At 38.4% G+C, this 17,553-nt stretch overlaps 1 protein-coding gene across 3 annotated transcripts in view; it reads left to right on the top strand.

Annotated features, from left to right (window-relative positions):
* CTTNBP2 (cortactin binding protein 2) overlaps positions 1–17,553 on the top strand; it is a 154,693-nt gene that overhangs the window by 68,265 nt on the left and 68,875 nt on the right. For 2 of the 3 annotated variants that reach the window (XM_061198674.1, XM_061198675.1), the window contains exons 4-6: positions 6,127–7,756; positions 13,737–13,940; positions 15,372–15,471. In XM_061198674.1, the coding sequence (XP_061054657.1) occupies positions 6,127–7,756; positions 13,737–13,940; positions 15,372–15,471 (1,934 nt within the window). Of the gene's footprint in view, positions 1–6,126; positions 7,757–13,736; positions 13,941–15,371; positions 15,472–17,553 lie in introns of those variants that run through there. The other variant, XM_061198676.1, reaches the window with a different exon arrangement.

Raw genomic sequence — 17,553 nt, 5'->3', positions numbered from 1 at the left:
TTTTAGATTGCACATGTCAGTGATATCATATGGTATTTATCTTTCTCTTTCTGACTTACTTCACTTAGTATGATAATCTCTAGGTCCATCCATGTTGTTGCAAGTAGCATTATTTCATTCTTTTTAATGGCTGAGTAATAGTCCATTGTGTGTATGTATGTATGTATATATATATATACACACACACACACCCCCCCACACACATCTTCTTTATCTATTCTTCTGTCGATGGATCTTCTTTATCTATTCATCTGTCGATGGACATTTAGGTTGCTTCCATGTCTTAGTTATTGTAAATAGTGCTGCTGTGAACATAGGGGTGCATGTATCTTTTCAAAATATAGTTTTGTCTGGGTATATGCCGAGGAGTGGGATTGCTGGGTCATATGGCAACTCTCTTTTTAGTTTTTTGAGGAATCTCCATACTGTTCTCCATATCGGCTGCACCAATTTACATCCCCACCAACAGTGCAGGAGGGTTCTCTTTTTTCCACACGCTCTTCAGCATTTATTATTTGTAGACTTTTTAATGATATCCATTCTGACTGGTGTGAGGTGGTACCTCATTGTTGTTTTGATTTGCATTTCTCTAATTAGTGGTGATGAGCATCTTTTCATGTGCCTATTGGCCATCTGTATGTCTTCTTTGGGAGAAAACTCTTCTGATGTAAGCAATTAAAGATATGTGTGTCTATATCCTCTGCTTTATCTGCCTTTAAATACTCCTCTTTCACTGCATCCCACAAATTTGGATATTTTTTATTTTCAATCAGCCCAAAATGTATTCTAACTTCCTTTGCGATTTCTTCTTAAACTTTTGTACTATTTAGAACTATGTTTTATTTTTGAATTTTGGGGTATTATTAATATCTTATTGTGATTTATTTACAATTTAATTCTCCTGTGGTCAGAGCACATATTCTGTAACATTTTAGTCTTTTGTAATTTTTTGGTGGTTTTTAATAGCTCAGCAAGGGCATCTGGAAAGACTGCATCATCTGTAGTCCTAGGGTAATCTGTTCCATAGTGTCAGTTAGACCAGGTGATTTTCTTAGTGTTATTCGGAGCTACTGTATTCTTGCTGATTTTTTAATCTAGATGAGAGAAAATTGTTATTATTTATGAGAGAAAATTGTTATAGATTTGTCTTTCTCCCTTCTGTCAGTTCTCGCTTCATATATTTTGGAGATAATAATTCTGCCATCATTTATATTGTAGTTTCTCTATATGTAATGTGTCTTTTTCTCTGGCTGCTTTCAATATCATTTCTTATCTTTGTTTTCATCAGTTTTACTATGATGTGCCTAGGTATGGTTTTCTTTATATTTATCCTGTTTTGGGATTTCTGAGCTTCGTGGATATGTAAGTTTGTTTTCTACCAAATTTTTGAAGTTTGGGACCATTTTTTTCTTTTAATATATTTTTCTTCCCCATTCTCTCTTTCTTCACCCTTTGGAAATCCAGTTGTGTGGAATTTAGACCACTTTATATTGTCCTACAGGTCACTGAAGTGCTCTTCACTTTTTCCGTCCTTCTTTTCTGTGTTCCGCAGATTGGATACTTTCTTTTGCTCTATTTTCAAATTCATTGTTTTTTCTTTTCTTTTTAAGTTTTCCTCTCTCAAATCTTCTATTAAGCTCATTCAGTCAACTTTTTTTTTTTTCATTTTAGATATTGTGCTTTTCAGTTCTAGACTTTCCATTTGTTTCTAGTTTGCATTTCTATGCTAAGACTCCTATCCTGTTCAGTTACTGCAACTATATTTTTCTTAGAAAATGGCTGCTTTAAGATTCTTGTCTGCTAATTCCAGTATAGATCATCTTAAGATCAGTTTCTGTTTGAGTACATTTCTCTCGACAGTGGATCACCTAAAATACGTTTTTTGCGTGCCCAGTAATTTTTTATTGCATACTAGACATTATGGATGATGTGGTACAGAGACTGTGGATTCTGTTATCTTCTGAAGAGTGTATTTCTAGTAAGTAGTTAACCTGGTTAGATTCATACTCCTAACTCTGGCTTTTTGCAGTTGGCAATAGCTGAAGTATTTGCTCAGTTCTCCATTCAGCAGCCACCTCTGTCATTCAGTATGGAATCTCTCCTACGAATGTGGAATTCAAGAGTTAACCAGTGATGCTGGTGAGGTTAGTTGCAGTGGCTCCAGTTTCATCCTCTGGCTCCTCAGGCCACTGTAAGGGGTGCTTTTTGCTTGAGCTCCTGCTGCCAGAGCTGTCAGCACAGGGAATAGCCCTCACTTGAAAAGCTGTACAAGGGGAAATCTCATCCAGTGCTGTTGACTTCTTCCTAATGGGAAGGTGTACTCCTCTCCTATTTTTATCACTTTTATTGCTCTCCAGAGCCTTCAAATAGTTATTTTCTTAATATGTTTTCAAATGTTTATCATTATTATCTGCAGGAGAAGATAGTCTAATAAAAGTTGTTTCACCATTACTGGTAGTGGAACTTTCTCTGATGTACTTTGTATTGTTATATTATAATTGCTATCAAACTTATAAAAACATCATCTGTATGTTTAATATGGTCAACTCTCTAGATCTTTGTTTGCCTGTAAATGTGTTTTCAGAGGAAAAACACTGTGTAAAACTGACATTTTTAAATAGCACAAATAGTTATTATGTTATGAAATGAAAACTTAACATTTTTTAGTGCCAGGCACAATGGTAAATACTTTACATGTGTTTGCCTCATTTAATCCTATAATGTAATGACTATCATTGCTCTATTGTGCAGATAAGAGAACCAAACAGAACTGATCTTTAGAGGGAAAACTTATCAAAGTGACGCGGCCAAGAAGTTGGGATTAGAACTTAGTACTATAGTTCTTACTCTTTCAAGGACAAGAACTTTGTCTCTGGGCCAGAATAGTCAAGGAATTTTTTTTTAATATAAAAATTATGTTTTAAGTACGGGAATATGTTTATATACTGATTGGAAGGAGCTGATAGAGAGGAAGATGTTTAATATTTATAAAGAGCAGTGTGATCACTGATGGAGCAAGTCAGAGGTGACAGGGAGTAATGAAGTTAATTGTTGAAGAAAGTCTGACCTTCAGCAGATGGAAACCTCTCTCCCTTAGAGTGAAGGGAAGGACATATGGATTGGAGTGGCTATAAAAAAGCTTAAGGGGTGAGACAGGATGTAGAGGGAGTGAGTTAGTCTGAATTTTCTTGATAAAAGAGTCTATTAGGGTAGACTGAGAGTTTCTTGAGTTGTCATTGGGTGAAGTATTGGGGAGAGTAGCAGAGGTTTAAATATTCCCTGACGTAGTAAATGGTAGAGGAGGCTAAACAGAGTTAGGTAGAGTGATTGATGATTGGGGCTCAGAGCTCAATTGAGTTTGGAACCATGTGTTGTAGGTGCATCAGTTATGTGGTTTCCTCTGTGCTATGCTATCCATAGTGAGATTAAAAAGACTCATGTTCCTCCGAGATAGGATTTATAAGGCATGAATGATGGAAGGACAAAGATGCAGAAGAATTATGGGTGCTTTTATAGGAGTATAGTTTTCTGTATAAATATCTGAGATTAGTTGAGTTGATCTCCTGTTGGAAGTCTTTAATTTGATTCTAAAATGTAAGATGAAAGTTATTTCAAAAATAAAGTGTGATGACCCATAGTATAGAAATACCATGGGCAGCATGTGTGATGTGGTGGGAAAAACTTGAGACAGTTGGAGACCTGAATGAGTGCTGGGATCCTGACATGGAATAACTGGATGATATCAGGGAAATCGCCAACTTGGCCTCTAGTTAGTTGTTTTATAAAGTGCAGGTAGCCCTTAAATTCTACAAGAAAACTTTTATTTCCACCTTCAGAGATAAATTAGGAAAATCATATTTTAAAAATAAGCTGAAAATTGACCTGATATGTGCTTTTTCCTATGTTACTATAAGAATTTGGAAGGGGAGGGGGTAATACAAAACATATTTAATATTTTCTTTATAGCTCTAATTTTCTGTATGCCTTCCATAGCAACCTATTGTTTGATGCATTTAGAAGAGTTAAAAGTGCTTTAGGTATTAATAAGTCCAATTTTCTGTGAGGCACCCAGATGAATAAAATATACATCTAGTATAGGACAGCACTATTGTTTCCCAAATCTTACCTAATCTACTTATGAAGTCACCCCCAAATTTCATATAGTAGAATAGAGTGTATGTGTATGGACAGTTGTCTCTAATTATTCTTGGGGAATTATCTGTATTCCTGATCACCTCTTTATAGGACCCATTGCATTGCTATTCGGCGACTTCCTCAAAGCAGGAAGAATCCCAAAGTAAATGAATAACACCTCTGACTGCTCGTTGGGCAGTGAGCCGTTCTCTGCTTTTGGTCTCGTGCGTGACTGAGGGGAATGGGGTAATGGATTTCATGGTGAGGAACAGGAGCACATTCTCAATTGATGGATCATGCGAGCATCTCCTTGCTCTGTTACTGATGCCTTGGAACTGGCTTGAATAATTCCTGTCTTTCTTGAGAGTATATTTGTGTTTAACATCTGGGGGTTGGGGGAGTCCTTTCCATGTCTTTAATCAGGTAGATCTACTTTAACCTTAAACTGTAAGGCCCTTTGTGGACCACCAAGGGAAAGTTTCTCTAGTTGAGAAGGTAAGGCATGTGGACCGGCCTGACTACTACAGCCCAGCTTGGGATGTATCCCTCACAAGCACCTCATGGCAGATGTTTCCTGGAGAGAAGTGAGAAACCTGGGCGAACATGTTAGAATAGTGAATCTGTAAAGCCTTCGTATCCAAAAAGTCCATCAGCCTTTGGAAGTTTGATGTCTTTGTGAACTGTGTTAATTTCATTCATTCAATCAATAATTTATTAAGCACCACTGTGTGCCAGAGACTGTTCTAGGTCTTGGGGACACAGCAGCAAAGAAGACACAGTCCCTGCCCTCGTGGAGTCCTGTTCTAGTCGAGGTAGGCAGGTGCTAACCAAAGAGTGATAAGTACAAGGGTGGGAAGGACTGTTGTCTTCCACAGGATGGTGAGGGCAGCCTCGCTGTGAAGGTGACAGTTGAGCAGAGTCCCTTTTGTGCCGTTGGGTGTTTTTGTGCATATTAGAAAACCCCACCTGGAGGTTTAAAAGTTTTTAAAAGCTTCTTCTCTATGTTGATCAGTTAAGCAAATGTTGCTTTGGAAAGCCTAAATCCTAGGGACCTGTGGCTCAGTGAGCAGACAGAGCCTTTTCCTAAAGGAAAACGCGCCCTTCTTTCCAGGCAGATACAACCCCAGGCCTGGGCAGACGCGTGGTGAGAAGGCAGAGCTGGATTTCGGTCCCTCTCACCCCTGCAGCCGGTCACCCTTGTGCAGTGCAGAGACTCCTCAGTGCAGGCGCCCTGTGTGATGGGTTGTGGTGCAATTTCTTGGCAGGGAGAGCAGCAAGATCAGAGACGCTGAGGCAGGATGATGTTCAGGAAACACCGGGGAGACCAGCGTCATGGGAGCCAAGTGGGCAAAGTGGGATTGAAGGAGATGAGGTCAGACTTGGGGTTCACTGATACTGATTGTATTTCTAATAAGATATTTCTTATATATTAGTTCAAAGAACTTTCATATATGATTTTACATGATTTTTACAGCAACCCATCATAAGCTCAAAGAAGTTTACAAAAAACTAAGTAATATGATTAGCAAGTATAGGAGTTTAGAAATTAACTGAAGTCCTCTGTTTTCAGCACTTTTTATTATACAGTGCCTCAAAGATTAGTAATTTTAAGGCATTAAACCTTAAAAAAAAAAAAAAAAAGTAAAAAGTTCCCTAACAGAGTTCTGTTTTTACAAAGCAAACCTTGCTGAACTCTGTGTTGTGATTTGAAGCATCAGGTAACTGTTCTCCATTTCTACAGTTAACTTTAATACATTAAATTTTTTTCTTCTGTTGCTGTAATTTAGATGTTTTTTGTAAAACCGTTTACATCTATTTTCTCATTTTAATGAGTCTCTAAAATATTATCTGTCATCTCACAACACATCTCAGAAATGTGGCACTTTAACCCAAACCATGTAACTGTTACAAAATTAATAAAAATCTCTCCACTTCTTTGGCTGAAAGAATCCTCTGCCTATTAATCAGGGCTGTCCTGTGCATTTCTTTCAGCTGGAGATGGAAAAGCTTCAGCTCCAAGCCCTTGAGCAAGAGCACAAGAAGCTGGCCACCCGCCTGGAGGAGGAGCGAGGCAAGAACAAGCACGTGGTCCTGATGTTGGTCAAGGAGTGCAAGCAGCTCTCGGGCAAAGTCCTAGAGGAGGCCCAGAAGCTAGAAGAGGTGATGGCCAAACTGGAAGAGGAGAAGAAAAAGACGAGTGCATTAGAAGAGGAACTCGCCGCTGAGAAACGAAGAAGCACAGAAATGGAAGCTCAGATGGAAAAACAGCTCTCAGAGTTTGACACAGAGCGGGAACAGCTTCGTGCCAAGCTGCACCGAGAAGAAGCACACACCACTGACCTCAAAGAGGAGATAGACAAGATGAAGAAGATGATCGAGCAACTGAAAAGGGGAAATGACAGCAAACCCAGCCTCTCTCTCCCCCGGAAGACAAAAGATAGACGTTTGGTCTCTATATCTGTGGGAACAGAGGGACCGATGACAAAATCTGTTGCATGCCAGACAGACCTAGTGATAGAGAGCACTGACCCCGTAAAGAAGTCACCTTTGACCGTGCCTGTAAAGCCTGCCATGGGGAGCCCCCTAGTTTCCGCCAATGCGAAGGGGAATGCGTGTGCCAGTGCCGACTTGGTCAGGCCAGGTATCGACAGGCAGCCTTCCCACGGTGACTTGACTGGCTCCTCTCTGCCCACTGTCCCACCTCCAAGCGCAAACAGAATTGAGGAGAATGGACCGAGCAGCGGCTCAACACCAGATTTAACCAGTAGCGCATCCCCACTTCCCGGCACCGCCGCCCCGGCCGCCGGGCACACACCCGCCCCACCTCCTCACAGTTTACATTCACCGTGTGCCAACGCGCCTCTGCATCCAGGCCTGAACCCACGAATCCAAGCGGCTCGGTTTCGATTTCAGGGCAATGCTAATGACCCAGACCAAAACGGAAACACCACCCAAAGTCCTCCATCCAGAGATGTATCTCCTACAAGTCGTGACAACCTAGTGGCCAAACAGCTAGCTCGGAATACTGTGACCCAAGCACTGTCAAGATTTACGAGCCCTCCAGCGGGAGCGCCCCCGAGACCTGGAGTGCCCCCCGCGGGGGACGTTGGCACCTACCCCCCGGTCGGTCGGACCAGTTTAAAGACTCCCGGTGCCGCACGAGTTGACAGAGGAAACCCTCCTCCCATCCCTCCCAAAAAGCCAGGGCTCTCCCACACTCCTTCTCCACCGCACCCGCAGCTCAAGGTTGTCATGGATAGCAGCAGGGCCTCCAGTACAGGGGCCAAAGTTGATAACAAAACTGTGGCTTCGCCTCCTTCCAGTTTGCCACAAGGGAACAGGGTAATAAGTGAGGAGAATCTCCTTAAGTCTTCCTCCCCTCAGCTGCCACCAAAACCATCCATAGATTTAACTGTGGCCCCTGCAGGCTGTGCCGTTTCAGCCCTGGCCACGTCTCAGGTGGGTGCCTGGCCTGCTGAAACCCCTGGACTGAACCAACCTGCATGTTCAGAAAGTTCCCTTGTCATTCCCACCACCATTGCCTTTCGCTCTTCCATAAACCCTGTTAGTGCCTCATCCTGTAGAGCAGGTGCCTCAGACAGCCTCCTGGTAACAGCATCAGGTAAAGGGATTGGAATGTTATACCCTCTTTAAGAATGTGGCCTGTCCTCTCACTTGCCTTTGTTTCCTTCACATTGCCTTGAAACTTTTTTTTTAATTTGGTACTTTTTTTTTTCCTATTTCTTTTCCTCTCTTTTTTTTTTTTTTTTTTTTTCTCTAAAGGCTCCGGGGTATGGTGATTCATCTTGCTATATGAATTGTGGTTTTGTTATGCTAAGTGTTGTCTTCTTTTAAAAATAACCTGAAAGTAGTGGTTTGGAGCACTCAGAGACCATTAATTTCGAGAGACTGAAGCATTTCCATGGGAGGAAGGGCTCGTCCTTCTTACTAAATATCTATCTCAGAAGACTTCACTATTAGTGAGCCATCGCCAGACAGTATGTGTTCAGTTCTGTCCCTTCTGAGATGACATTTGAAAGAATGCTTTCAAGTAGTTATTAACACTACAGTCAACCTTGGATTATCAAATTGATTAGAGGTGTTCTGTAATTGGTATATCCTAAGTTTTAATATCAGTTTGGTGTTTACTTTTTTTAACCTCAAAAATAGTGTGTATATTTGTAAATCTCTGTTCTAAGTTTAGTTTATTTCAGAAGTTATTTAGAGCTGTCATCTTCTAACACTTGAGCACAGATGGATAACATAGCATGTGGGCTATATTAGAGAAGGTTTCCATTGCAGATGTGGTTTATGAAGTCACCGAATCTGGGACTCTTGAACAAAGAATCGATAAAGAACCGGATTTTTCCCTTTTGTTATATAGTGCTAGAGGAAGCATTGCTTTTTATTGGCATTCATCTTTCACTGAGTAAACGTGGCTCTAAAATAATATTACGGTGTCACAGTTCTGTTGAAACTTTGCAGGGTCTCTTCTACCCCAGGATCTTAGTGGTTAGTAGAGACTATTGGTTCTAATGAGAGAGAACTTTAAGAGTTAAAGGAAGATTTGAGCTGTGTTATATTTAAAATTTAGGGAGAAGCATGGGAATAGGAAAAACAGTACTGTACTTGCTAATTATCAGGTAATGAGAGCAGTATAACGGGAGTTATTTATCCAATTATAAGCTGTCTCCTTGAAATTAAGCTCTTTGAGAGGCTAGATTCATATTTTAAGGGGCAAAATTGGGAATTGGAAACAGCATGGACTTTGATGTCAGTCAGATCTGCCTTGGAATCTAGGCCCTGCCATTTACAGCTGTGTGTTTTGGGGGATTTTTCTTGAACTGAGCAACTTTTCTCATCCTTAGCATGGAGCTTATGCTGCTCCTATTGGGGAGGGTGGCTGTTAGGAGGATTTAATATCATAACGTACAAAGAGCATGGTATTGAGCTTAGAGCAGCATGAGTGATGAACAAAAAGAGGTGATATTACTGCTTCAATTTACTGTTGCTGAAAGCGTTTTTGAAAATTTGCTTTAGAATTGACTCTGGTATTGCTTTGGGATGTCTTTCCAGGCATTGAGCCTTCCATGTTTTTTTTTAATCTAAAATGGTATTACTGAGCTGGATGCCCTTTCTCATGGCCTAAAATGATGGTAGCTCTTTCCCACAAGTTAAATCCACCCTCAAAAGAGGAATTTTTGCTACCATTCAGGAGCATCAGAGAATGTGCTGTAAGGACTTAAGGTAGTTGCAAAACACAAGTTCCAAAAATGTTTGGGGACATGGCAGTGCTGTTGACCTAAATGCATAGACTATAAAACAGAAAACACTTCCTGGGATATATGAATTTTGCCAGTTTTTTAAAAAATACAAAGCCATCTTTGCTTTATACCCCAATGCTTTGCCAGTAGTTGCCTTGGTCATTACTGTGCTCCAGGGTTCAGCTCCAGATGCCCTTTGTTTTCCGTGGAAAAGCTTTAAAATCAGGATCCGTGACTGAAGAACTTTTGACAGCAGGATTTTAAGTTAACCTTTAAAGTCAGAGAATTCCTAGTCCATTATTTATTCACTAAAATGCCCTGCCTAGGATACGGTGGGATTTTGGATAAAGGAACCATAACTCCTCTGAAAAAACGCCTTTGCTTGTGTCTAGAGAGCAAAAGAGGATAAATAGTGGAACCAAAGAAATAGCAGTCACTGAAGATCCGTGAAACTGGTTCCTCATTTTCTGTTCTCTGAATTTGCAGTTTGGCCAAAGTATTCTTAGAACTGCAGTATTGCATTTGGTGCGGTAACAGGCTTCTTTGTCGTTTGATTATAAGATATAGTTTATTAGGAGAAAATGGAGGCAGTGGAAGTTGTTAGTCATCAGCAAGAATTTACTGAACATCCCTTCTATTGGGGGGATAGAAATGTTATTGCAGTTACATAGTTGGGGTGTATAACTCAACCGTGGTTGTAGGTCAACGTAAACTTTCCAAATGAGATACAGGATTTCGACTGTTTTCCATTTAGATGCCCCTATTTTTGCTGCTGTGCCTGCTGCAACTAGGAAGCACCCTCCATCCTCCTTGACCTACCTGTGCCTGGGTGAGCATGTGCCTCGCCAAAGCATCGGCTCAGTGAAGGGTATTCATCTTGTAAATAGCCACTCATGTCATTGTGATTGGTAAGAGCAGGACATGGGGACAGAGCATGTCTATCAAATACCTGGTTGATGTGTTTTCCAATGTCGGTGATGAAAAGAGCACTGGACTGAGTATAAAAAGGCAGCGTTAGTCCATTTCTGCTCCTTGCTATGTATTACCCTAAAGAGCAAATTCTCTCTGAGCTATGAGTTTTTCCATCTAAAAATGAAAGCACTGAACCAAAAAAGTAATAATAGTTCCAAACCAAAAAGATGTGTTAAACTTGCCTGTTGAATTTTTCAAATAGCAGTTCACTACCTCTCCCTCTTTGGAAATCTAGATCCCGTGATCTTTCAAACTCTAAAAATCTGTTTCTGTGTCAGCTTATATGTATGATAAACAATTATGGTTAAATTAAAGCACTGAGGAGAATTGCAATGACGAAAGATACCACTTTAATGAATTATGTTGTAAATTACTCTAACTCGATTAGCAGTTTTATAGCCAAATATTAAATTTTTAAATAACCTTTAAAATTCTAAACAAATTAGAATTTCTTGCTGCTGCTGACCGTGTCAAATGAACACATTTTAATTGTTAGGTGAACAGAAGCCTAAACCAGAAATCACCCCAGGCAACTGAGTTTCCATACCCTTGCAAATGTTTTTTCTGTTTTTTAAAAAAATTATTATTTGATACATTTTATTTAATTTGGTTCAGATTTTTTTCCTTAGGTAAACATATATTTAAAAAATTATCCTCCGTGTTTAATTGGCTTAAAGGCTACGTCAGAAAACGAGATTGATCTGAGCTATGAATGAGATTAACCTTCTCCACACTCTGAAGCTGATGCCAGAAGCTGTTCTCCACTCCTCTGCCATTGCATGTTCTGTCTGTTCCCTTCATCATTGCACGTTCTGCCAGATGCTCACTTTTACTAATGTTTGCACATGATACTGCAAAGCTGAATGACCTTTTTCTAACATCATTAAAGTAGCTGTATGACTGCAGGTCTGTTCTATCATTACTTAACCATTACTTAACCAGTCAACTAAATATTATCACTTTTATCATTGTCGGGAATTTCAAATGAACAATAAAGTCTCATGGTGAAGTTTTATTTTTCCCATCTTTATAGCAGGATTTATTATAATAACTTAAGCTTGCCTGTGCTGGGGAAAATTGAAAATGATAGTGGAGATAAAAAATGTAGTTAAACTTTAAGAATACTTGGTATTTATAAAGCATTTTTCACTTTTAAAAGATTACTAAGTGTATTTAAAATAAAATAAAACTGATATATATTCCTCTGGAGTTTTGTATAACAGAACTGTAAGACTCTTGAGTGGTCTAGAGATTGAGAAAATTTTTGAATAAAATATTTTGTCTTAAGATAGCTTAACATTAGAAATGGAGTTTCCCAGGAAATTACCTCCATAATGGAATATTTCCATTAAAAAAGTTAAAATATATTTATTTTTTAATTGTCCCCCAAAGCCTAGAATTGTATTAAAAAAAGAAAAATGGAAACAAAACCCAAAAGAATAACAAACCATTTAATATATACCAGTTGATGTTCTTAAAAGGGTATCAAGAACTGAGACCCCTGGGGTGAGGTAGAGGGATTGAGAGAGACAGACAGAGGGAGACACAGAGAAAGGGGACTGGGGTCAAGGTCGGGAGGGAGGAAAGGGAGAGAGACAGACAGACAGACTGACTGAGCATGACCCACAGTCCCTCCTATTCCACAGAGGACCACAGTGCCAATGCGTTCAAATTGCTTTTGTGTTTGCTTTGCAGTCAAGGTTTCATACCTTGGTGTTTATAATTTCTCTGTTTATCATCTATTTCTAATAAGTACTGATTTAATTTTTGTGGGCTTGTTTTTTTGTTTGTTTTTAAGAAAATACAAAAGGTAAAATGTACCAGAGAGGAGCCTTCTTGTAAGTATGAAGTAAAAAATCTTACTTTTGTAAGAAGAGCTAATGAATATCAATGGGAAAATATCGTAAAGTTTAGATAAATATTTATTTTTTGTGAGCATTGAATTTTATGTTATTGCAGTCTAATAGGGTAAAAGCAGTAAATTACTCAGAGACCCAAATAATTGATTCTGAAGATATAATATCCAGTTTTGAATAAGCAGTTTCATTTGTAGAAACTGCTTTGTTTTTTTTTTCCCCAAAGAATCTTTAAAATACTGAGAAATACTTTGATAATGCACTTTTTTTTTTAATACTTAGTGAAATAATTTAAGGCCAATAATTCAAGATTCAATTATAAGAGTTTATTACATATTAATATAACACCCATGTACTTAGAATATTATCCTGTTACCAAGGTGCAGGGAATATAAAAGCTCCACTATTGTATCTTACTACAGAGAATGTTACCAGACAGAGGTAGAAAGTGTACCCCAGGAGTGAATATGTGTACATATGCCCCATATACACACCAACTTTCAGGTTTTTGGGGCTCCATAAGGAAGAAATAAAAATGACTTATTTTGAATGTAATTGTATTTAAGCCTAAAATACACTAAATACCTATATATCATGTTAAATAAACATTTTTACTTTACTATTTTTACAGCCTTTTGATCAAGGAAGAATTCAGAAAATTTTCCATGCTATATGCAGCCGACTTCACATACTTAACAGATTCTCTTCTAAAGCTGCTAAATACTGATGAGAAATCTCTAACTATGATAACTCTTAATGACTTTTGTTAAAACTATATGGTAGAGTGTTCTGTTTTGTTGGCTGATTAAAAGTTTTTGGTACAAAATGTGAAGATGGCCAGATGACATAGTCTTCAAAATTGTGTATTGAATATTTGTGCTGGTATAGTCTATATATGTTGTGCTTCTATTAGCTCTTGACACTGAATAGAAGTTGGCTGCCCATTATTTTTCTTCCCAAATAAGGGAATTCAAGGAATGTAAATAGATTCCTTGACAGTATTTGGTCCATTTCAGTGGTTTATGTAAAATTTATAATTAAGTACCTTGGAAACATTGTAGAAAAAGGAAAATTTCAATTTTTTAGAATTATCTCTATCTTATACCTAAAGATATCTATCAGTTGATACCCAAAATTGAGGAAATCTGTACATAATTTTAAAATTCAAATTGTTTTGAAACCCTGAGGAAGAGTTTGAACTTTCAAATCAAGACAGCCTTCTTAGTTTCCTAAAACCAGTCACCACTTTAACACTTATCTGTGCAAGACTGACGACTAAAAATAATGTGTCACCATGTATGTTAATTTAACTAGCAGCAGATATAAGATTGAAATAACAGTACAGATTTACGCTAAAGTAAATATTAACAGATTGATAATGTTAGAAACCACATAATCCTCTAGGGGTACATGTTCATGTGTCTGTGTGTGTGTAATTCAGAAAGGAGTGGGTAATATCTGTCTCTTGACCTTGCTCCTACTCTCTAACTAGGGTCACTTTAACCCACAGGCTGGTCACCCTCCCTAACCCCTTTGCTAATGAGTGGTGGTCCTGCCCCCCTGGCTGGCAGGCCCACCCTTCTTCAGCAAGCTGCTGCCCAGGGAAATGTCACTTTATTATCAATGCTGCTTAATGAAGAAGGACTGGACATTAATTACTCCTGTGAAGATGGCCATTCTGCCTTGTATTCTGCTGCTAAGAATGGACATACAGGTAAGATGGTGCCATCTTACCTCACTGTATCACCCTCTTGCAAAAGGATGCAGAATCAAAAGCACCTGTAACCACTGTTATGCGCAAAAGGTGAATTTAGGTTTCAAATTTTCTCTTTCAGGTAGAATAAATAACTTTTTTACATGATTTAAAGATTTTATAAGCATTTTAAAAATCCAAATTGGACAGTTCCGTAATAATCTAAACTTTTACTGCAGCTAGCAAAAAGTTATCTCTGTTTTATGCACAATGAAATGTATTCGGTTTGTAGAAATTTGGGGTCTAGTAACTGTAAAGCACATTTTCGAATAAAGCCCCCCATCTGTTATCGCTTTGGCCAGGACAAAATAGCTCTAATTTGTCTGTTAGAAATAGCTGGTGTCTGTGAAAGCAAAGCCTTAGGGCTTTAGCCCATGCTGCAGTGAGGGGAAGTTTTAGTAGTTAGGAAAGGTCATGGGTCTGAAATTGTTCTGTAGTTGGAACAATTTATAGTTATTCGGATTTTTTAAGAGAACGGAGAGGTTGTACAATTATAAACGACATATCAATGAAGTCGGGGAATTAATCTTGTTCCTTAAAAAGCAAATCTTATAGTCAAATATACTAAAACATACAGTAGTGCAGATAAAGAGATGATTCGATGGCAAACGCAAAGTCAAATAGTATTGCATATGTAAGCCATGTGATCCTCGGATAATTCACATAATGTGGCTTCCTTGGAAGTTTTCAGAGCTTCACTGTGTTCGAGTGGACTACATGCAAGATTCTGGTGAACTACAAGATGATAGCTCATTATTTTAAAAGTATTTTGGGGTACTTCTTCAAAAGTACTGTGGGAATTTTCTCTAATGTAAAGAAATTCAGTCTAGTTAATAACATGTGGAATGTGAGGTCTAGGTGATATTTTTGCCTGAGTCTGATGACTTTGTGTGGGTTCTCCTTGATCTTCATTCAGGGAGTTAAGTATAAGATGACCACAACATGAAAACATTTTAAAGATTAAATTAAACATCATAAATTAAGAATTTAACTATTTAAATACAAAGAATGGTATATCAATTTGGTGAATGGATTTTGTTCTCCATCCAGTAATATTATTTTTGGGGATTGGCTGATGGGAAAATCTGGTAAAACATTTTCTGACACATGACAGTCCTTTCACTCATCAGCAACTCCTCTCCCCCGGCCCCGCCAAAAAAAAAGAAAGAAATCATGTCTAGGTGAGTCTGGGGTATTACAATCCTGGGGGAAAGGGGCTGCTTTCCCTTTATAATAGTCTGTGGAGTCTCACAGCGGCCCTGAAAAAATTGTCAGACGAGCTGTGCATGAGAGAGGTCCCTTGGGGTTAGTGTTTGTCTACAGCTCGTAATGAATTTGGTTCATCATGACTCTAAGTGGGGAATTAAAATGGCTTTCTATTAAAATCCATAGACTGTGTGAGATTGCTGCTGAATGCAGAAGCCCAAGTCAATGCTGCTGATAAAAATGGCTTCACACCCTTGTGTGCTGCAGCTGCTCAGGGACATTTCAAGTAAGTGATGCTCTTAATTCTTTTTTTTTCCGCTATGAAAAGAGCCTCTTTATAATTTGCACACATATTTTAGTTCTGGCTGAATGTGTAAACTAGTGCTTAAGATCCGTTGGCAAATAAATTCAACTAAACATATTTGAGAATTTAAATGCAAAGTAGGATCCTAAATTTGCTCTTCTTTTTTTTTGTTGTTGTTGTTTGTTTTTTATACAGCAGGTTCTTATTAATCATCAGTTTTATACACATCAGTGTATACATGTCAATCCCAATATCCCAATTCATCCCACCACCACCCCCATCCCCCCGCCACTTTCCCCGCTTGGTGTCCATACGTTTGTTCTCTACATCTGTGTCTCAACTTCTGCCCTGCAAACCGGTTCATCTGTACCATTTTTCTAGGTTCCACATACATGCATTAATATACGATATTTGTTTTTCTCTTTCTGACTTACTTCACTCTGTATGACAGTCTCTAGATGCATCCACCTCTCAACAAATGACTCAATTTCGTTCCTTTCTATGGCTGAGTAATATTCCATTGTATATATGTACCACATCTTCTTTATCCATTTGTCTGTCAATGGGCATTTAGGTTGCTTCCATGACCTGGTTATTGTAAATAGTGCTGCAATGAACATTAGGGTGCATGTATCTTTTTGAATTATGGTTTTCTCTGGGTATATGCCCAGTAGTGGGATTGCTGGGTCATATGGTAATTCTATTTTTAGCTTTTTAAAGAACCTCCATACTGTTCTCCATAGTGGCTGTATCAATTTACATTCCCACCAACAGTGCAAGAGGGTTCCCTTTTCTCCACACCCTCTCCAGCATTTGTTGTTTGTAGATTTTCTGATGATGCCCATTCTAACTGGTGTGAGGTGATACCTCATTGTAGTTTTGATTTTCATTTCTCTAATAATTAGTGATGTTGAGCAGCTTTTCATGTGCTTCTTGGCCATCTGTATGTCTTCTTTGGAGAAATGTCTATTTAGGTCTTCTGCCCATTTTTGGATTGGGTTGTTTGTTTCTTTAATATTGAGCTGCATGAGCTGTTTATATATTTGGGAGATTAATCCTTTGTCTGTTGATTCGTTTGCAAATATTTTCTCCCATTGTGAGGGTTGTCTTTTCGTCTTGTTTATGGTTTCCTTTGCTGTGCAAAAGCTTTTAAGTTTCACTAGGTCCCATTTGTTTATTTTTATTTTTATTTCCATTACTCTAGGAGGTGGATCAAAAAAGATCTTGCTGTGATTTATCTCAGAGTGTTCTTCCTATGTTTTCCTCTAAGAGTTTTATAGTGTCTGATCTTACATTTAGGTCTCGATTCCATTTTGAGTTTATTTTTGTGTATGGTGTTAGGGAGTGTTCTAATTTCATTCTTTTACATGTAGCTGTCCAGTTTTCCCAGCACCACTTATTGAAAAGGCTGTCTTTTCTGCATTGTATATCTTTGCCTCCTTTGTCATAGATTAGTTGACCATAGGTGCGTGGGTTTATCTCTGGGCTTTCTATCTTGTTCCATTGATCTATGTTTCTGTTTTTGTGCCAGTACCATATTGTCTTGATTACTGTAGCTTTGTAGTATAGTCTGAAGTCAGGGAGTCTGATTCCTCCAGCTCTGTTTTTTTCCCTCAAGACTCCTTTGGCTATTCGGGGTCTTTTGTGTCTCCATACAAATTTTAAGATTATTTGTTCTAGTGCTGTAAAAAATGCCATTGAAGTTTGATAGGGATTGCATTGAACCTGTAGATTACTTTGGGTAGTATAGTCATTTTCACAATATTGATTCTTCCAATCCAAGAACATGGTATATCTCTCCATCTGTTGGTATCATCTTTAATTTCTTTCATCAGTGTCTTATAGTTTTCTGCATACAGGTCTTTTGTCTCCCTAGGTAGGTTTATTCCTAGGTATTTTATTCTTTTTGTTGCAATGGTAAATGGGAGTGTTTCCATAATTTCTCTTTCAGATTTTTCATCATTAGTGTATAGGAATGCAAGAGATTTCTGTGCATTAATTTTGTATCCCGCAACTTTACCAAATTCATTGATTAGCTCTAGTAGTTTTCTGGTGGCATTTTTA

The sequence above is a fragment of the Eubalaena glacialis genome, chromosome 8 (assembly GCF_028564815.1).
Source record: "Eubalaena glacialis isolate mEubGla1 chromosome 8, mEubGla1.1.hap2.+ XY, whole genome shotgun sequence".
Classification (NCBI taxonomy): Eukaryota; Metazoa; Chordata; class Mammalia; order Artiodactyla; family Balaenidae; genus Eubalaena; species Eubalaena glacialis.
This window is presented reverse-complemented; position numbering and strand designations above follow the sequence as displayed.